At 32.6% G+C, this 23,473-nt stretch overlaps 1 protein-coding gene across 1 annotated transcript; it reads left to right on the forward strand.

Annotated features, from left to right (window-relative positions):
- Positions 1-19,790: 19,790 nt before the first annotated feature.
- LOC108454641 (chloride channel protein CLC-b-like) lies at positions 19,791-23,392 on the forward strand. Its single transcript, XM_017753173.2, has 6 exons — positions 19,791-20,175; positions 20,248-20,448; positions 20,528-20,705; positions 21,275-21,807; positions 21,890-23,039; positions 23,122-23,392. The coding sequence occupies exons 1-6, from the start codon at positions 19,979-19,981 to the stop codon at positions 23,227-23,229; spliced, it is 2,367 nt and encodes a 788-aa protein (XP_017608662.1). The 5' UTR covers positions 19,791-19,978; the 3' UTR covers positions 23,230-23,392.
- Positions 23,393-23,473: the final 81 nt, after the last annotated feature.

Genomic DNA, 23,473 nt, shown 5'->3' on the forward strand with positions numbered 1-23,473 from the left:
TTTGCATTAATCGATGATATGAAAAAAATGTGAAATTACAAACTAGAGAAATATATCACATGTATCACTATCCACAGTGAACTCATTTTTTCGCTATGAATAAGATATTATTTGGAAATTAATTAATTTCTTCATATTATTATTTAACTAATTGGTAATTAAATGATTGAAGTTCAAGTGAAATTAAATTAATTAAGTCATCATAAGAACAAGTTAATTACATTAATTTTCTCATAGAATCTAGTATAGTAAAATCATCTAGACTTTAACGAAATTCAAATTGAATTGAGAAAATAATTTAATTAGCTTAATTATTTTAATTAATTAAATGAATAAATAATATTTTTTAGGTATAAGAAAAATAGTTCTTGGGCTAGAAAAAATTATGAATTGGTTTAAAAGCCAAATAACTTATATAATTGACCTGATAAATGACGAGGCCCAACTAGGTCTGGTTTAATAGAGAGGCGACAAACCCTAATTCTTAAGAGGGTTTTCCGTCACCCCCTACATGCTCTCCTAGTAGGATTCGACTTTTCCTATTAAAATATCATTATTCAGTTAATGTTATTCTACCAAAACTCTTGTTATTTTCTCTATAAATAGAGACTAAAGGTTAACTTAAAATATAAACTTATCTACATCGATATTCTGTCGAAATATTACCAAGTAATTTTCAAAGTAAATTCTACCTTTTGAAAAAAATCGTCTTTTGTTTTCTAGCTCTTGAAAGCTTCACGTTGTTTTTCATCGATTTACAAATAGATCCCGCACTCTAGCAAACTTAGATCGAGTATAGAGAAGAATACACCTTATCTGAAAACACATGTATAATATCGATAAAGGGCTTGTTGCTATAAACATCACAATTAGTCGAATTGAAAGAAAATTTTTTAACTTTTGATGTGCCCTAAAACATTGTTTTCAAATTGATTTTTCCAATATATCATCTGAGTCATTGATGGTGCATAAAATTATATACCATCAATGCAAATATATATATAGCCAATAAAACATTTTATTCCATCAATGGATTGGTTACGGCAAAAAAGGATAATATAAGTAGAACGCAAGTCACCCAATCCACCAAACATCACCAATTCTTAGTGGATTTTTCCACCTAATTAGTGATCATATTAGTTATCATATAACAATTTTGAAACGTAAGAAACATATAGAAGGCAAATAGATCAGGAATGTCTTGGACAATAGCATCCAATTCTCATTAAACCCGAGTCAATATTCAAACATTATTTATGAGCTCAAAGTAATCCAATTAAAAGATAACTTTGATCTATCCATTTCTCGTTTCTAGTTCCACCCCTAGTCTCATTGTGTCGGCTTCATCTGAGAGAGCAAAAGAAGTGTTGATACGATCATTAACTTATCAATCAAATTGCTTATGTGATCTTTAACCATTATTGTAATTCTAGCAATTTTCTAATTATTGTTATACCCTTTGTTACCTTTGATGCTCTCTCTAACCGAGTGTTGCCAAGCCTCAATGGGCTTAGAATGAGCTCTTTTGGTGCTAAAGCCTCCCCAATCCTTGAATATTCCTTATGGGTGAGCTATGCAAATAAACGATTATTAAAAGGTTTAGATTTTCTATCTACAAAGATCTCATGGCTATGTGCAAGCTTTTCAAATTACCCAACATAGAATTACCGTCAGGTTTAAATAATAAAGTTGATTAAATTCTCATAACATCCACAAAAAGTTTCTTCCATTATTTATGTAACACCCTACACCAGACCCAATCAGAAGATCTGTATGCAAAATGCCACATTCGTTGCTGAAGTAACTCAAACAAACACATCAAATATCAATTAAAGCTAAAACATAGTAAGTGTGGCAATTGAAACATGTTATGCATACAAAATAAACTTAAACGAGCCCTTATAAAACAAACTAGGGTCAAAGGCAATAAAAAACGGGGCCAAGTTACGAATCCTAGGTCAAACTAACAAAATGCAAGGCAATGTCGCGAGATATGCCTCCTCTAAATCTATATTTTTTCTTTAAAATTTGATGTCTTGAGATAATGGGATCATGTCTCAAGACACTACCCCTTATGTCTCGAGACATTAGACTGAAGGACCTCTAATTTAGTTTCAATGTTTTATGTCTCGAGACTTGCCTGGTATGTCTTGAGACTTATGCCTAAAAAATTCATGAAATGTGTCACACCCCAAATCTTAGGTTGTTGATGTTAGTTTTTTAACAAAAAAGTATTACGGCATAATGGTTAAGTCAGTTATGTAACGCCCCCACACCCGAGACTGTCGCTGGAGTCGAGTATGAGGTGTTACTAAGCTTAGTTTAACATTTTTAGAACTTTGAATTATTTGTTTCTACATTCACAGCTTTTAAGCTACTTGCGTCACAGTCACAAGAAAAATCATATCTTGAGTTAAGAAACTTGAAATTAAGATCTGTAAATTTTTCCTGAATCTAGACTCATAAAACTATCTACTAATTTTTTTCTAGAATTTTTGGTTGGGCCAATTAGTACAGTTTATTAGTTAAAGTTACCCCTGTTTCAAGACTCGACTGGTCTGACCTCTGTTTACTACGAACCACATTTCTCTCTGTACAAAATTCATATGACTATGAGGTTTGTTTATACTAAAACTAGACTCAATAAGGATTCTGAGGATATAAAATACACCACCTAATTATATCTTTAAAATTTATGGTGAATTTCTAAAGTAGGAACAGGGATTTAGAAACTGCTATGACTCTGTTTCACTAAAATTAAAATATCTTCTAACATATACTTCCTTTACTTGTTTCATTTGTTTCATGTGAAACTAGACATAATAAGCTTCAATTTGATATGTATTTCACCACCAAATTCAATTTCTATGATTTTAGTAAATTTTCAAACTCGCGTTAGTATTGCTGCGGTATTTTGTTTATGATAAATTTCATCCTTTTATGAGTTTTATGCACTAAGTATCTTAATAGTTTTCCTTAACATCAAACATAATCTAAACTAACCATTTTCATAATTTATCATTATCAAGCATTTCCTCAACCATTTCACAACCATACCATAAGATCATTTACACAAAATGGGTATATTGCTATACATGCCATACTTAAATTTACAAGCCATTTACCAAAAATCTTCGGATAGTGTGGTGAGCCTTCGACCTATCCCGACTCTGAGCTGGCTTGTCCAAAACTACAATGAGTAAGAAGGAGGAGTAAGCATAAATGCTTAGTAAGTTCATATGCAAATAATAAGTAACATAACAAGCAGTTATACCATCAACATTAGCATACATCACTAAAACACATCACATTTTAATCATTCTTCATCATCTTATTACCTTATCGTGGTTGTATCAATACTCAACCCGAGGGTTAAATACATACCTGTCCAAAATATCCATTTCATATCACTTACCAATACGTCTCTTTACATCTCGAAATTTTCCTCCATTTGAGTAGAACTTTACCGTTGAACACATCGAATATAATTCGGATACATGGATAACTTGCACATAAGTGCCACATATTCAATCAAGCAATCATGTAACCCGCCCATAGCGAACTCGGACTCAACTCAACGAGCTCGGGCGTTTGCATCCATAAGTGAACTCGGACTCAACTCAACGAGTTCGGATGCCTAGTTACATCTCACGAACTCGGACTCAACTCAACGAGTTCGGACATTCGCATCCATAAGTGAACTCGAGACTCAACTCAACGAGTTCGGATGCTCAACCATCCTAGTGACATGTCACTTGTATCCTAATCTATTCCTAAGGTTCAAACGGGCTTCTTCCTCGAACACTTATCCTTGGCGTCTTAGTAGAATGCCAAATCAATACTCGGTAACAATTATATTTAACAAGTAGTTCACATAATTTACATATTATTTGAAATTAACCACAAAGCATACATTTCATAATAAAATTCAGCATAACACATAATTAATATCAATAACTTAAAAATAACAATTATGCTACATTATTTACACATGAACTTACCTTGGTACCAAAATACAAAGATTTTGCAATTTAGTCCACAATCTTTTCTTTTCCTCGATTGAGGTCGATTCCACGTCTTTCTTGATCTAAAATAACACATTTAGCTTATTTAATACTCACATTATCAAATTAATCCTTAACTCAAATTTTGGCAAAATTACAATTTTACCCCTAAACTTTTGCATATTTACATTTTGCCCCTAGGCTCGGGATTAAACTTTATTCCTTATTCTTATGTTTTACAACATGCTGATCACTTTTCTCTTCTATGGCAACATCAAATTCTCACTCTAACATGTACTTGTGACTATTAGGTATTTTTACCGATTAAGCCCTTTTACTCGTTTTTGCTTAAAATCGAGTAGTACAAGTTGTCTAACATAATTTAAAACTTCATATTATATCATAAAACATCAAAATACACAAATTTCACCTATGGGTATTTTTCCAAATATAAACCCTAGGTTAAATTATTGCTAACATAAGCTTTATCGAGTTCAGGGATCTCAAAAGCGTAAAATCATTAAAAGCGGGCTTGGAATCACTTACTATGGAGCTTGGAAGCTTGAAACAAACCCTAGCTATGGAGAACCCTTGAAATTTCGGCCTAATGAAGAAGATGGACAAAAATTGGCTTTTAATTTTGTTTTTAATTCATTTTAATAACTAAATGACCAAAATACCCTTACTACTAAACTTTCCAAAAATTCCTTCCATGTCCTAATTTTGTCCATGAACTTAAAATTGGTAAAATTGCTATTTAAGACCTCCTCATTAATATTCCAAAACAATTTCATACTAAAAACTTCTAGAATGCAAGTTTTGCAACTTATTCGATTTAGTCCCTACTTTCAAAAACATCAAAATCATTGTAAAATAATTATTTCTATCTCGGATTTGTGGTCACGAAACCACTATTCCGATTAAGCCCTAATTTAGGATATTACAACTCTCCCCCCCTTTTAAAGATTTTCGTCCTCGAAAATCTTACCTAAAACAGTGTGGGTATTGGTTTCTCATAGTTTCTTCTGCTTCCCATGTAGTCTCTTCTACCCCATGGTTTTGCCACAACACTTTCACAAGTGCAACACTTTTATTTCTTAGTTGTTTGACTTCTCGAGCTAAAATCTTAATCGGTTCTTCTTCATAAGTCATATCAATCGCAGTTCAATTTCGTCGGTGAAATTATATGTGAAGGATCCGAACGATACCGACGTAACATAGATACGTGAAACACATCATGAATCTTTTCTAATTCGGTGGTAAAGCTAGCCGATATGCTACTGGTCCAACTTTTTCAATTATTTCATACGGTCCAATAAAACGCGGACTTAACTTGCCCTTTCGTCCAAATCTAAGGACTTTCTTCCATGGAGACACTTTCAAAAATACCTTATCACCAACTTGAAACTCAATGTCTTTTCGCTTTAGGTCTGCATAAGATTTACATCTATCCAAGCGACTTTCAAACAATCTCGAATTATCTTCACTTTTCTTGATTTCTTTTATTAAATCAACTCCATAAATCTGATTTTCCTTGAGTTCACCAAGACAAAGGCGTTCGACACTTGCGACCATACAATGCTTCATAAGGTGCCATTTTCAAGCTCGTCGATAGCTATTGTTGTAAGCAAATTCTACCAACGGCAAATATCTTTCCCAACTTCCTTGAAATTCCAATACACAACATCGAGCATGTCTTCAAGAATCAATTACTCTCTCTGATTGTCCATCAGTTTGTGGATGAAAAGCAGTACTGAAATTTAACTTCGTACCTAACGCGTCTTGCAACTTTTGCCAAAACCGCGAGGTAAACCTTGGATCTCTATCTGAAATAATCGATAATGGTATTCCGTGTAATCTAACAATTTCTTTAATATACAGTTCAGCCAACTTGTTAAGAGAATAATTAAATGCGTCGGGGATAAAATGTGCCGACTTAGTTAATCATCAACTATTACCCAGATGGCATCTTTCTTTCCCGGAGTCAATGGCAATCCTGAAACAAAATCCATAGTAATCCGATCCCATTTCCATTCAGGAACCATAATAGGCTGGAGTAATCCTGAAGGTACTTGGTGTTCAGTTTTCACCTGTTGACAAATTAAGCATTTGGACACAAACTCTGATATATCTCTTTTCATTCCATTCCACCAATACATTTTCTTCAAGTCATTATACATTTTCGTACTACCGGATGAATCGAGAAATAACCACTATGTGCTTCCTGTAGGATCTTTTGAATCAATTCCTCATTCTTGATTTACAAATCCGATCTTTAAACATTAAGCACCCATCGAACCAATTCGAAATTTGATCCGTGTCGACTTCACCTTGTTTTCTTTTGGCTAGCAAATCTTGATCATTTTTCGAGTTTGAAATCTCTTGTAAAAACATTGGTTTTGCTCTTAACTCTGCTAGAATCGAACCATCATTTGACACTTTCAACCGAGTGTTCATAACTCTCAAAGCAAACAACAACTTTCGCTCAAAGCATCAAGAACCACATTCGCTTTTCGGATGATAATCAATAACAAGCTCGTAATCTTTCAACAACTCCAACCATCTTCGTTGTCTCAAATTCAAGTCTTTTGTAACATCAAGTACTTAAGACTTTTGTGGTCGATATATACCGACATTTTTCACCATACAAATAATGTCGCCAAATTTTCAAAGCAAACACCACATGACCAATTCCAAATCGTGAGTAGGATAATTCCTCTCATGAGGTTTTAAGCGCCTCGAAGCATATGCCACCACTTTTCCTTCTTGCATGAGCACACACCCCAAACCATTTAGAGAAGCATCACTATACACCACAAATTCTTTACGATTAAAATTTGTACTAACACTGGTGCCTCTGTTAATAACTTTTCAATTCTTCAAAACTCATTGACATTCTTCCGTCCATTCAAATTTAACATCCTTTCGAGTAATCTAGTTATAGGAGCAGCAATTATAGAAAATCCATTTACAAACCGCCGATAATACCCAGCTAGCCCCAAGAAACTTCTAACTTCGATTCGTTTTTGGTGGTTTCAATCAACAATGGCTGAAATTTTACTAGGATCAACCCGTATACCATCACCGAAACAATATGACCCAAAAATCCAACTTCCGGAGCCAAAATTCACTTTTACTAAACTTAGCATACAAATGCTTATCTCTCAAAGTTTGCAAAACTATCCTCAAATGCTCAAGATGTTCATCTCATCTTTTGAATAAATTAAAATATCATCTATAAACACCACAACAAATTTGTCCAAGTATGGCGAAATATGCGATTCATTAAATCCATAAACACAAGCAGAGAGCATTTGTCAATCCGAATGGCATAACTAAAATTCATAATGACCATACCTTGTTCTAAAAGCGTTTTAGGTACATCCGACTCCTTTACCCATGATTGGTAATACCGGATCTCAAGTCAATCTTTGAAAACCATGTCGCTCCTTTTAGGCGATCAAACAAATCATCAATTCTCGACAGCGGATACTTGTTTTGATTGTCACCTTGTTTAACTACCGATAATCAACACATAATCTCATAGAACCATCCTTCTTTTCACAAATAACACGGAGCACCCCAAGGTGAAAACTTCGGTCTCACAAAGCCTTTATCAGTCAACTCTTGCAACTGCGACTTTAATTCTTTCAACTCTGTTGGTGCCATTCTATATGGAGCAATCGAGATCGGAGCTGTTCCCGGTATCAAATCAATACCAAATTCTACTTCCCTGACTGGAGGCAAACCCGGCAATTCTTCTGGAAATACGTCCGCAAATTCACACACAACCGGCACTGATTCAACTTTCTTTTCAACTTCTTTTGTATTAATTACATACGCCAAATAAGCTTCATAACCCTTTCTCAGATATCTTTGAGCCGACATTGAAGAAATCACACTAGGCAATGCCTCTGATTTATCTGATTCAACCCGCAGAGTTTCACCATTTCCACACTTTAATTCTATAACCTTTTCTTTGCAATTTACTATAGCATCATGCAATGTCAACCAATCCATACCCAAAATAACATCAAATTCATCAAACGGCAACAACATCAAGTCGGCCGGAAAGTAATGATCCCGAATCATTAAAGGACATTTCTTACATACTTTATCAACAGTCACACATTTGCCTAATGGATTCGACACTCTAATCATAAATTTTGTATTCTCAACGGTATATTCATACTAGACACCAATTTCATGCACACATATGAATGAGTAGAACCGGATCAATCAAAGCAATAACATTAACATTATAGAGAGAAATGTACGGTAATCACATCGGTGAGGAAGCATCTTCACGCTTTAATAGCATAAGTTCTAGCGAGCCCTTCCTTCGAGTCTAACGGTGCATCCTCAGCTACATTCTTCTTGCTTGTTTCACTTCCAACTTTTCTCGGATACCTTCCCTCGAGTCTGCACCACTAGCTTTTACATTCTGAAATTTTTCTTTCTCAGCTCTCTCTGGGCAGTCTCTAATAAAATGATCCGGAGAACCATATCGAAAACATTCATTTGCTCTGCACGGACCAAAATAATTTCTACCACACCGCACTCGGGTTTAACAAATCTCGTATTTCCCACACTAGCATGAAGTAGTCCGAGATTTAGGACCCACATTTCGCTTCTTAAAATTTCCATATGATTGCCCAATTGAAACTTGGGAACGAGGATTCATATTTCTTGACTTTCCGGTTTCTTTGTGAGGTGCATTACTCATTGGTCTTTTCTTCCAATTTCGTGTTTGATTCTACCTTTTTCTTTTCCTTGATAATTCTTCACCTTAAAAGCTCGATCGACAAGTACCACCATTTCTTTTAGTTCAAGGATCCCAACAAATACCTTAATGTCTTCGTTAAGCCCGTCTTCAAATCGTCGGCACATCTTGGCTTCAGAGAACATATTCCACGCATACTTACTTAATCGAACAAACTCTCTTTCATATTCGAGATCGTCATATTACCTTGCTTCACTCAAGAAACTCTTTACATTTCGATCAATAAATCTTTCACTAATATATTTCTTCCAAACTCTTCTTGAAAGAATTCCCGTGTTACCCTCTCTTTCGGTACCACCAAATCAAAGTCTTCCACCAATTATAGGTGAATCTCTCAACAAAGATGTAGCACATTTCAAACATTCTTCGGTGTACAAGATAATTCATCAAATACCGGATAGAATTTTCAAGCGAACTCGCTTTCTCTGCATCATCATCAATATTTGCTCTAAATTCTTCACCCCTTGTTTACGAATTCTTTCAACGGGGTTCGTGAAATTTTATCATATTCACTCCTTGAGGCATTGGAGGCATAGGTTGAGGAATTGGGGAGGTGGGGAGGTCGTACATTTGGGTTCGTCTGAGCGAACTCGGTGTACCATGCACTCATCATTTGGAGAAAGGCTTCCGATCCTTTCCCTCCTCCACGACCAACAGTGAGGGGTGGGTTTTCTGTCGTGCTGCTCCATCAGCGGAGCTGGCGCATTACTCAGACTTCATCTCGCCACACTGGATCGGGATCCATTTACTATATAAAAAATTTCATTTAAAAGGTCAAGTCGTCACACTATCACAATTCATACATATGGCATGTATAGCAAAATCCGTACATACAACACGTAGTCCGAGAACCGACTAAATCTACTCTGATACCACTAAATGTAACGCCCCCACACCGAGACTGTCATGGGAGTCGAGTATGAGGTGTTACTAAGCTTAGTTTAACATTTTTAGAACTTTGAATTATTTGTTTCTACATTCACAGCTTTTAAGCTACTTGAATCACAGTCACAAGAAAAATCATATCTTAAGTTATGAAACTCGAAATTAAGATCCGTAAATTTTTCCTGAATCTAGACTCATAAAACTATCTACTAATTTTTTTCTAGAATTTTTGGTTGGGCCAATTAGTACAGTTTATTAGTTAAAGTTACCCCTGTTTCAAGACTCGACTGGTCTGACCTCTGTTTACTACGAACCACATTTCTATCTGTAAAAAATTCATATGACTATGAGGTTTGTTTATACTAAAACTAGACTCAACAAGGATTCTGAGGATATAAAATACACCACCTAATTATATCTTTACAATTTATGGTGAATTTCTAAAGTAGGAACAGGGGATTCAGAAACTGCTATGACTCTGTTTCACTAAAATTAAAATATCTTCTAACATATACTTCCTTTACTTGTTTCATTTGTTTCATGTGAAACTAGACATAATAAGCTTCAATTTGATATGTATTTCACCACCAAATTCAATTTCTATGATTTTTAGTAAATTTTCAAACTCGCATTAGTATTGCTGCGGTATTCTGTTTATGGTAAATTTCATCCTTTTATGAGTTTTTATGCACTAAGTATCTTAATAGTTTTCCTTAACATCAAACATAATCTAAACTAACCATTTTCATAATTTATCATTATCAAGCATTTCCTCAACCATTTCACAACCATACCATAAGATCATTTACACAAAATGGGTATATTGCTATACATGCCATACTTAAATTTACAAGCTATTTACCAAAAATCTTACGGATAGTGTGGTGAGCCTTGACCTATCCCGACTCTGAGTGGCTTGTCCAAAACTACAATGAGTAAGAAGGAGGGAGTAAGCGTAAATGCTTAGTAAGTTCATATGCAAATAATAAGTAACATAACAAACAGTTATACCATCAACATTAGCATACATCACTAAAACACATATCACATTTTAATCATTCTTCATCATCTTATTACCTTATCGTGGTTGTATCAATACTCAACCCGAGGGTTAAATACATACCTGTCCAAAATATCCATTTCATATCACTTACCAATACGTCTCTTTACATCTCGAAATTTTCCTCCATTTGAGTAGAACTTTACCGTTGAACACATCGGAATATAATTGGATACATGGATAACTTGCACATAAGTGCCACATATTCAATCAAGCAATCATGTAACCCGCCCATAAGCGAACTCGGACTCAACTCAACGAGCTCGGGCGTTCGCATCCATAAGTGAACTCGGACTCAACTCAACGAGTTCGGATGCCTAGTTACATCTCACGAACTCGGACTCAACTCAACGAGTTCGGACATTCGCATCCATAAGTGAACTCGGACTCAACTCAACGAGTTCGGATGCTCAACCATCCTAGTGACATGTCACTTGTATCCTAATCTATTCCTAAGGTTCAAACGGGCTTCTTCCTCGAACACTTATCCTTGCCGTCTTCCGTAGAATGCGAAATCAATACTCGGTAACAATTATATTTAACAAGTAGTTCACATAATTTACATATTATTTGAAATTAACCACAAAGCATACATTTCATAATAAAATTCAGCATAACACATAATTAATATCAATAACTTAAAAATAACAATTATGCTACATTATTTACACATGAACTTACCTTGGTACCAAAATACAAAGATTTTGCAATTTAGTCCACAATCTTTTCTTTTCCTCGATTGAGGTCGATTCCACGTCTTTCTTGATCTAAAATAACACATTTAGCTTATTTAATACTCACATTATCAAATTAATCCTTAACTCAAATTTTGGCAAAATTACAATTTTACCCTAAACTTTTGCATATTTACATTTTTGCCCCTAGGCTCGGGATTAAACTTTATTCCTTATTCTTATGTTTTACAACATGCTGATCACTTTTCTCTTCTATGGCAACATCAAATTCTCACTCTAACATGTACTTGTGACTATTAGGTATTTTTACCGATTAAGCCCTTTACTCATTTTTGCTTAAAATCGAGTAGTACAAGTTGTATAACATAATTTAAAACTTCATATTATATCATAAAACATCAAAATACACAAATTTCACCTATGGGTATTTTTCCAAATATAAACCCTAGGTTAAATTATTGCTAACATAAGCTTTATCGAGTTAGGGATCTCAAAACGTAAAAATCATTAAAAGCGGGCTTAGAATCACTTACTATGGAGCTTGGAAGCTTGAAACAAACCCTAGCTATGGAGAACCCTTGAAATTTCGGCCTAATGTAGAAGATGGACAAAATTGGCTTTTAATTTTGTTTTTAATTCATTTTAATAACTAAATGACCAAAATACCCTTACTACTAAACTTTCCAAAAATTCCTTCCATGTCCTAATTTTGTCCATGAACTTAAAATTGGTAAAATTGCTATTTAATACCTCCTCATTAATATTCCAAAACAATTTCATACTAAAAACTTCTAGAATGCAAGTTTTGCAACTTATTCGATTTAGTCCCTACTTTCAATTTAAGCACTTTAGGCATAGAATTTCATCACGAAATTTTCACACAATCATGCAATCATATCATAAACATCAAAATCATTGTAAAATAATTATTTCTATCTCGGATTTGTGGTCACGAAACCACTATTCCGATTAAGCCCTAATTTAGGATATTACAAGTTATGTAACTCCATTATGAACCAAGTTTAAGTATTCACTTTCTTAAAATTTTGTTAATTTTTGAATAAATTTGGTCAACATCTTTAGTGAAATCGTCCATGCATATAGCTTATGTAACTCCTTAATCAAATTTTATTTGTAACTCCCTTATTATTTTCTTGTTAATTCTTTCTAACTCCTTTGTCCCCTTATAAATGCCTTATTTTTTGGTTGTAGTATGAATGTTGTCCCTACCTAGCCATATTCATTTTTTACTTTGAATTTTTCTTTCATTTTTCTCTTTTTCTCCTCCCTCTCCTCCACCTTGTGCCGCCCTAATCAATCAACCCCTCCTTGTTTTCCTCATTCTTTTGCTTCTCTTTGTTTGAGCATCTTTAGCCACCAAAAATTATGCAGACAAGCTGTCAAATTTATTGCGAAAATACCGCTAGAAACAGATAATACAGTTTAACTGCCAAATTAGAATTTGCGGGTAAACCGCCAGAATTACATATCGTAATCTACTAGAACTTCCTCCAAATCATACATAACCCAACCCTAATGCACATGCGAATGGTATAACATAAATGAGCTTACTCGAATTAGACGTGCCCATATGGAGATAAAACATATCAAAACATACTAGTTGTACATAAAATTTAATATATTAAAAACATGTTATTGGCATATTCAACCATCACAAAAATAGGCAAGTATCATTTTCAGCAACACAGTAGGGATGCATATGTATTTAGCTGACTCAAATTAGGGCATACTAACCTTCGATCATGTCACCCTACTCATTTACTCGTATTAGGCCATAATTGAAATACACTCACCGTCCATCGACTAACACCAACTTAATAGTTAGGGGAATACTTACTTTTAGCCACCACCAGTAAAAAACACTGTTCACAATCGAATGATTTCAAATAAGGCACAATTGCATATGATTATCATCAAATCACATGATTCACTTATGAATAACACACACAAACACACATTACAAAAGGTTAGGACCCACACCTATCTATGTAGAGAATGGCTAAAGGTGGAAAATAAAGGTTGCCAAACGTTGAGGGAATCAACCACGACTACCAAAAGGCTACTACTGCTATTGACTAGTGGTGCATAGGAAGTGACAGATTGCGATGGCTGTTGATTGTGTGCAACAGAATGCAATAGTTGTCGATTGTGTGTGACAAAATGCGATGATTGTCGATACAAAAGATAGGGCGACAATGAAGTGAACAACATAGTGCTATTTTTGATTTAATGGAAACAAACAGAAAGAAAGGAAAAGAAGAGATAACCAGAAGAAAAAACACCAAAAATTTCAGCAAAGGAGAACTACAACAACAAAAGGAAACAACACGCAAAACAAAGTGGAGAAAGAATGGGAAGTGGGATGGAAAATGAGAAAGAGTTTTGGGGAATAATTCTCAATTTTTTTTAAAAAAAATATTAAACAATATCCTAACAAAAAAATATTTACTACTTTTGCACATAACATGATTCAAATTTAGGACCAAAGGAAAAGGAGAATGCTTAACTATTGAACCAACAGTCTCATTCTTACTAACAAATGTATAACAATTAAATATAAACTTGACATACCAAACTAGATATTGAGACAAAATTAATAAAAATGGGCGCCATTTCACTAACACTTAACCAAAAAATCAGTAACTCATTTATTTTCTAGAAATGCATAGATAATCTCAAAAATCAGAGCGTGACCACTCTCTCTCGATTCACAAACCTGATTCTACTAACCCCTGATTTTTGGGATGTTACAGGTGTGGTGTAGATACCTAAGTATCTGAACCTATTTACTATTATTCATTAGGCTAAACAGTTAAGGTTAAAAGAAATTGACTAATTGATATTGTATATTGTGAATGGAAATGGTTAAATGAAATTGGAATTATGTAAATGTTTCTTATTAAGTTCGATGGAATAGTATTGATTTGAATTGAATTGTATAAATTAGAAATGTTATATGACTAAAATAATTATATGTGTTCCAAAATTGATGTGTTATATGATGATTGAATGATGTATTGAAGTACATAAATATTTGATGAAACTGATTAAACAACATTGAATTAAGTTGAATGGTACTATCTAAATGGAATTGCTTTAAGACTGCATCTGATGATCTCATCTTATTATTGTTAAATGTGGAAACAGAAAAATCATATAGTAGCTAAATTATTATAATAATTGTATTTGAGGTGAACTTAATATTTTAATTCCTATAAACTTACTAAGCATTTTTAATGCTTACTCTATTTCATTTCCTGTTTCTATAGTTGACATTTTGCAAAACCTGTCTGTTGGATCACTTTAGAACTCACACTATCCAACTTCAGTCTCAGTAAACTTTTGAATTGTCCTTGACTCGATTATGAGGCATGTATCTAGGTTTTAACGTGAATAAGTGATTATTATAATATGATAGTGAAATGATCCAGATATACAATGTTTGTCTTGAATGTGCATATGATATGTATATAGTTTTGATGTGAATGAGAGTTTACTTGGAATGATGATGACTTTGGTCCTTTGAAGAAATTCAAATTGAATGCTCAATTGGTATATTATGAATGAGTATGAAGGTAATATAGCAAGTTATGGTTAAAGTATTTGAATGATTAAATGTGTTTGTATAAATGGTCAAATTTAAAAGTTAAATGGTATGTGCTTTGCAAGTAAAGGTATTGTATATGATGATGGAATGTATATATGAAATGTCATGTTTTGATGCTTGGATATAGTTAAATAAATTAAATGATACATGTCTTGATTTTGAAAGGTAAATGTGCAAATAAGGATGTTGATGCTTTGAATGCCTTGAAAATTAGTTTGATATAATGAATTTGTATTAAGATTATGCATTGTTACCTTAGTATGAAATGTATAGATATGATTGCAATTTGAGAATCAATTATGGTACTTTAGAAGGTTAGTTGATCTTAGTAGAACTATGGTATTTTGGAAAGTTTTGACTAATATTTATACAGTTTGGTTGAATGCCTATAAGCACTATTGTATTGGGTTGTAGATTTGAGCATGAATGGTACATAAAACTTACGATTTTGACTATCTTGGTCAAAGTATTGATACTAGGGACCAATGTATCGGTATATTACGAAATGAACAGTGTTTTGATAATGGCAGAATGTCAAAATGGTATATCTACCATAAAAGTATCAGTACTTGTTCCTTTAGTATCGAAACTTAGTTCCAAAGTTTTAAAATTTTTCAAAATGGTCCTTTTTTGAAGCTTGAATCTATTAAACTTTGTTGTATGCTTGATTTAGTCTCTGCTTTGTTCAGTCTCTGCTTTGTTCATAACTTCTATTATGCGTATATTTGGAATAATTTGATTAATATATTATAGCTTTTAATTTAATTTTTTTTTAAAAATCAAATATGATTTGAATTTCAAATGGTGTCATAAGTGTCTTGTATGTCGTTATAGGTGTGTAACAGTCATCTTTCTATAGCATCCAAAATTTCAGCAAACAAATGAGACTGTTATAATAAGGGTTGAATGCAATAGTCAAGTTTATTGTAGAACCAATTTTTATATTTTATTTTACCCTTTATATCACTTTGAATATATAAAACAATTAAATAAATTTTTTTACTAAATTAGTTTTTATAATAACCTCTTCTCTCAATTTTAACTAAAAGTATATTAATCTATTTTTACCCTTTATATCGACTTTGAATATATAAAAACAATTAAATAATTTTTTTTACTAAATTAGTTTTTATAATAACCTCTTCTCTCAATTTTAACTAAAAGTATATTAATCATATTTTATTAAATAAAATAATATTTAATAAATGAAATTACATTTATAAATTTTATCAAAGATATGACCTAAATCTCATTAGTTAATATACGATTAATATATTATAGTTACTTAATTTAAAATTTAGAAAAATTCAAATATGATTTGAATCTCAAATATTATTATAGTGCCTCGCATGCTGTTACAAGTGTATAAAAAAGACATACTAAAAAGATTATTTGTATATAAAGTAAATTTATTTAATCAAATATTTTAATAAAATATATTTAATATGGTTATATTAACCATTTTTTATATTGGTGTTTATATATATATATATATATATATATATATAAATATTATAAATATATGTGCTGATTTATTTTTATATAATATTCTCATTTATCACTTCACAATAATTGTGTTGTTTGGTTTATTGGTTCATTTATTACTTTCCCACAATTAAAAAAGTGGCGTCTCGAATATGTATTTCCATTTATAAGAAAATAACTTGTTGACTCAGTCAATAATAATAATATGAATCAGTTTTTTTTTTTTTAAGTCCTCAAATCTGACGGTTGATAGTAGCCGACTTGGGTAGTGTTGGCAGATTAAGACATGAAAAATATTTAATTTAAGTTTAATTCAATTCAATAAATATCTCATACTTTTTTTTATATGATATTAAGTATGAAATTAACAATAAAATATAAATTTATTCGGTTAATACAATAGATACGTTCAAAAAGACAAAACATGCTCCACTTAGCCCGATGTGGGTTTCCCCTGTCTGTGGATCACCCTACAACCCCTTTCATTATTCCCCACTCAATTTTCTTCTTTCTTTTTTCTTTTAATACCAATATAATACCAATATAAGTAAAAGTATCACGAAAATCTTTATAGTAAGAGTTAAATTATATTTTATCGTCTTTAGTAATAAAAAATACAAATTAGTCTATTTATATTAAATTAAAGAACAAATCGATCTTTTCGTTAAAAATTTAGGCTTAATATAATATTTGGTACTTGAACATGATACTTTTTTCTAATTTGATACTTAAACTTTTTTTAAGCTCAATTTAATACTTGAACTTGATATTTTTAATAAACATTTATTGATATACATGTAAAATATAAATATAAATATAAACACAGATAAAATTTGAAATTATTAAATATCTTAATTTAATAATTATATTATATTTTAATGTAATCATAAAACTAAAATAAAATGATTAAGACACAAAAATAAACTAGATTAATTACAGTAATTAAATAGAATTAAAATAAATGATTTGAATCTTGTATTTTTGTGTTGGACAGATCATGAAGTGGTCCAACATGTCAAAAAGTTCCTATGTTTTATGATTCATCAAACCTCAATAATTCCTCCTCTCTCTTTAATTATTTAGACCCCATGATTGAAATAACCATAAATAACCCATCTCTAATCCTGTAAAGCCTCGTATTTTGTTTTAATGAATATATATATTTTATTATTTTTAATTATGAATATATAATATAAATTTTATAAAAATACACAAAGCAATTATAGAACGCAAATATATATCATTTTATTAAAATATTTTATAGAAAAATAAAATAAATTCGAAATTTGAACTTGAAAATTCTAATGATTTGGATAAGAAAAAGAAGGGCCTTCCCATTGCTTTAAGGGTCGGATGTTCATCCATCGTTGATTTTTATAATCTCTCCATTTAGGTCATTACACGTGTCGAATAGCAACTGGTCTTTGAGGTTGGTGCTTATCTGCCATCGAAGAACCTAATTTTTTTTTTTTAAATAAAAACACAAATGGGTGAAAGAATCCAAATGGGGATTTTTTTTTTAATTTATAAACTCAGTTAAATTATTGCCCACGATTAATTTAAAAAGCCCATAAAGCCCAATTGGATAAAAGACATTAAAATAAATTTAAATATATTAATTAAGTAAAACATTTTTTTTATAAAATAGATTACAACAAATATCCGAGTTGATAGAAATATCTGCAAGTAGTACTTAAATTGATGATTATTTTAATAAAATATTATTCTTGTTGAATTAAATAAGGTTAATCAACATCACTAATTACCCTTTTAACAATTTTCTAATACATAAAAGTGTACCTTTTTGTGTATGGTGGATCCAAATATGGGTCCAAGTTGATGAAATGTAGGGCCAAATTTTTTGTAATATGCAACCATTTTACCTATAATTTCATTTTATTTAATCCAATCATAAATTTGAGATAAGAATGAAATTTACATAATATTTGTTGAAAATGAAAGGCGTATAAAAACACCATTTAACTATGTCATTTGCCTTTTGCATAACTCATAAAGTTTCATTAGGAAGACCTCACATGCACCATCTCAAATTTTAATTTAATATAAATCGATGAATTACGAGAAATACGACAAAGTTCGAGTTTCTTTTCAATAATATTTCAATTTTTCTACATGTTGAATAATAATTTGATTCTAGTAGATTGAGCCAACGTAGAAGAATACAGGTTTGAGTACGTTGAAATGCATTATCCTCTTATTTATAGAATGAGAAGGAATTATAAATAATTTTAAACATTATGTTAAAAAATAGATATGATCGGAATCTATTTTGAGATAATTTAATTGGATACCCCAAATACCAAGATTTAAATGAGAATAAATATTAACATAATAATTATTCCTCAAAGAAAAACCAAGTGGCAACACTAAAAAATGATTGCAAGTTTGATTCTAATACCCCAATTGTCTACTTTTGATTTCTATTTTGGACAAAGATTCCTGGCAATTTTTTATTATGATTTATTTTTCAAAAATTATGATTATTTATACATTTTTCTATTTTTTATTTTTTCTATTTAAAAATTAAAGGTGTAAATATCACGTAATATATTTTAAAAATAAATTGATTGAATTATTAATAAAATATATATTTCAGAAAATAAAATCACTAAATAAATAATAATAAAAATAAAAAGTATGTGGATTCAATTTATAAAAGCAACCATTGAGAAAGATGTGAAAGCAATGAAAATGAGAGGATTAAAACTTGATCCATATCCCTTTTTATTTTATATTATTTGTAATTATCCCCTACTGGTCCCTTGGAGAGTGGTTCAATCATTTATGGCCTAAAGTCCAAGTATTCTAATTATTTTCCACACATTTATTTCATTTGGACCACATGCTAATACAAAAACAACCCTTTCTTTTTCCTTTTCCTTTTTCTTTTTTTTTTTGCCTTTGATATTTACTACAAATATAAAAATATTATGAATTCATAATTTAATGGTTTTCCTAGATTTGTTATAAGATTTGAGATTTAAAAGACTTAACTCGATTGTCATGGATATTATTGTCAATGTAAGAGGAAATAGATTCGAGTGCGCTGAAACACATTATTCTCCTATTTATGAGTTGGGAGGGGCTATATATAATTCTAGGCATTGTGTCAAAAAGAGTAAATATGATCAAGATTATTCAAACAAAGTATATAATTTGATCCCACGAAAAGACCAGTTTATTCTTTGATCTAATTTATCTAAATTTTTTATCCCAAAATACTGTTAGATAATAGTTAAAAGAAAGACAGATGTAGAGGTGCATGATGAAGTAATAGCCATTTCTTCCATTATTTTAAAATCCCAACAAGTGTACTCGAAGATTAAGAAGCCTTACTCCATCCATTTCCAATTGTCCATACCAAAAGAAAAAATACAAAATCTCCATTAATTTCATTGCTTTTCCAAGTTGTTAACAATGGAGGATGATTCAAATCATTTCTCAAAACCAGAAACTCCCAACACCATGAAAGCTGAAGCTGAAGTAGAAGAAAGGGACCCTGAAAGTAATTCTTCTCTAAGTGAACCACTTTTGAAGAGAAACAGAACCCTTTCTAGCAATCCATTAGCCTTGGTTGGAGCCACTGTCTCCCATATTGAAAGCTTGGATTATGAGTAAGTAATCATCTCCATTTGATCTTTGTTTGCATATGATATAGTTTATCCATGTGTTATTGATGCATGCAGGATAAACGAGAATGATCTTTTCAAGCATGATTGGAGAAGCAGATCCAAAGTTCAAGTCCTTCAATACATATTCTTGAAATGGACTCTAGCTTTCCTTGTTGGATTGTTAACAGGATTAATTGCCACTCTTATCAATCTTGCTATTGAAAACATTGCTGGTTACAAGTTTCTTGCCATTGTTGGTTTCATCAAAGAGGAAAGGTAAGGACTTCCACCGTAATTAACCCACATCAATTGGATTGTATTTGAAGAGAACCTGAAACGGATAGATGATTTGCAGGTATTTATCAGGGTTGGTGTTTTTCACTGGTGTGAATTTTGTGTTGACCTTGGTTGCTGCAGTTTTGTGTGTGTGTTTTGCCCCAACTGCAGCTGGTCCTGGTATCCCTGAAATCAAGGCTTATCTTAATGGAGTTGACACTCCTGACATGTTTGGTGCTACAACATTGCTTGTCAAGGTATGATTTTCGGGCTCTTCATTTTTTTGTACTCCACCAAGAATTTGCTTTGAAAAGTAATAGGTTTAATCATAGTTAAAAATAACTCTTTGTTGTTCTCAATTTTAATATCTGAGTAAATTGGTTCTTCTAAAAAATTAAAATAATTTAATCTCTATCAATTTTAAAGGTTAATTTTTTTATTTTGATTGGTATAATAATTAATTTCGATTGTATAATTTACACATTCTATTAATTTGGTCATGATTTAACAAATTTGGTCTATAAATATGTAAATGTTGAGGCAAAATTTGTTATTTTTTTAGAATCAATATCAAATTAACAAAAAATATAAATATCAATGGCTAAATTTATTATTATACCAATCAAAATTATATACAATTGATGCACACTTTCAAGATTGACAGGGTTGTTAATTTTCATTTTGTTTAGCTTATTATTAAATTTTTGAACTTTCAACAGAACATTATTAGGAGATGCATCCACAACCCCGAACATAAATCCTAAAGAGTCCCTGAATGAATGATAAAAAGATTTGCATGGTGATTTTCTTTTTTCCAAACTTGTAGATTGTTGGTAGCATTGGAGCAGTTTCTGCTGGTCTAGATCTTGGGAAAGAAGGGCCTTTGGTACACATTGGGAGTTGCATTGCTTCATTATTGGGACAAGGAGGGCCTGATAATTACCGTCTTAAGTGGCGTTGGCTTCGTTACTTCAACAACGATCGTGACCGTAGAGATATTATCACCGCCGGTTGTTCCTCGGGTGTTTGTGCAGCTTTCCGTTCTCCAGTGGGAGGTGTTTTATTTGCTCTCGAAGAGGTTGCGACATGGTGGAGGAGTGCCCTTTTGTGGAGAACTTTCTTTAGTACAGCAGTTGTAGTGGTGGTGCTTAGAACATTCATTGAAATCTGCAACTCAGGGAACTGCGGCCTCTTCGGGACCGGAGGGTTAATCATATTCGATGTTAGTGATGTTAAAGTCAGCTACCAAGCTATGGATATAATCCCTGTGATAATCATTGGAATCATTGGTGGACTTTTAGGAAGCTTGTATAATCATCTTTTGCATAAGATCCTTCGGATTTACAATCTCATTAACCAGTAAGTTCGCACGTAAATCCGAAATCGATAATCCGAACTTGCTTCTCGGTTCGTAATGACATTTTCTTTTTGTTTGTTGTAGGAAAGGGAAGTTGCATAAACTACTTCTAGCCCTCAGTGTGTCTCTCTTTACTTCGGTTTGCCAATATTGTCTCCCGTTTTTAGCCCAATGCAAAGCTTGTGATCCCTCTTTTCCGGAGGTTTGTCCTACGAATGATCGGTCTGGGAACTTCAAGCAGTTCAACTGTCCGGATGGCTACTACAATGATCTAGCTACCCTTCTCTTAACAACGAATGACGATGCCGTTCGAAACATTTTCTCGAGCAACACTCCTTCTGAATTCCAATATACCTCAATCTTGATCTTTTTCGCACTTTATTGTATCTTGGGACTCATTACTTTCGGCATTGCAGTTCCTTCGGGTCTCTTCCTCCCTATCATCCTAATGGGCTCGGGTTACGGTCGACTTCTTAGTATGCTTTTAGGATCATATACGAACTTAGATCAAGGGCTTTATGCTGTCCTCGGTGCAGCCTCTTTGATGGCTGGCTCGATGAGAATGACCGTATCGGTTTGTGTGATCTTCCTTGAGCTTACGAATAACCTTCTTTTGTTACCGATAACAATGATAGTCCTTCTCATTGCGAAAACCGTCGGTGACAGTTTCAATCCTAGCATCTACGAGATTATACTTGAACTTAAAGGTCTTCCTTTCTTGGATGCAAATCCTGAACCGTGGATGAGAAATCTCACCGTTGGTGAACTCGCAAATGCCAAGTCACCTGCGGTCACTCTTTCCGGGGTCGAGAAAGTCTCTCGGATCGTTGATGTACTGAAAAACACTACGCATAACGCATTCCCCATTGTTGATCAAGATGTGCCGGTGCCAGGCACTGTGATCACTGGTGCAACAGAATTGCATGGACTGATCCTTAGAGCTCACTTGGTTCAAGCCTTGAAGAAAAAATGGTTCCTAGCCGAGAAACGACGAACCGATGATTGGGAAGTTCAGAAGAAATTCAACTGGGTCGAATTATCCGAAAGGGAACTAAAAATCGAACAGGTCGCCGTGGCACATGACGAAATGGAAATGTATATTGATTTGCATCCCCTCACCAACACGACACCTTACACAGTAGTAGAAAGCATGTCAGTGGCTAAAGCCATGGTTTTATTCAGGCAAGTCGGACTCCGGCATATGCTTATCGTGCCGAAATATCAAGGAGCAGGGGTGAGTTTACGTTTACCAACCTTATAAAAATCAGCTTATTGCGCCATTTTTGTAACAAATTTGCTATATGGTTCATATACAGGTGCCTGCTGTAGTTGGGATCTTGACAAGGCAAGACTTAAGGGCATACAACATTTTGACTGTGTTTCCTCATTTGGCAACCCACAAAGTGCAGCAAAAACATAAATAATTAATAAATGATATTATTATGAAACAGAAAAAAATTAGTAATAGCAGATTTTATGGAATTTGAGCCACACATCTCCATTTATTTTTGTTCACTTTTCTTCTCAGTTTTGTAGTATAATCTTTTTACACCGATGCAAGAAAATCATGCATTCTTTCATATTAAACTTGCATTCGTAAGCATCTCTCGTTTTAATATAATTGCTTGCTTATAACAAAAAAAAAAAAAAAAACCTCGGCCTAATTTA

Source organism: Gossypium arboreum, chromosome 7 (assembly GCF_025698485.1).
Source record: "Gossypium arboreum isolate Shixiya-1 chromosome 7, ASM2569848v2, whole genome shotgun sequence".
In the NCBI taxonomy this organism is placed as follows: Eukaryota; Viridiplantae; Streptophyta; class Magnoliopsida; order Malvales; family Malvaceae; genus Gossypium; species Gossypium arboreum.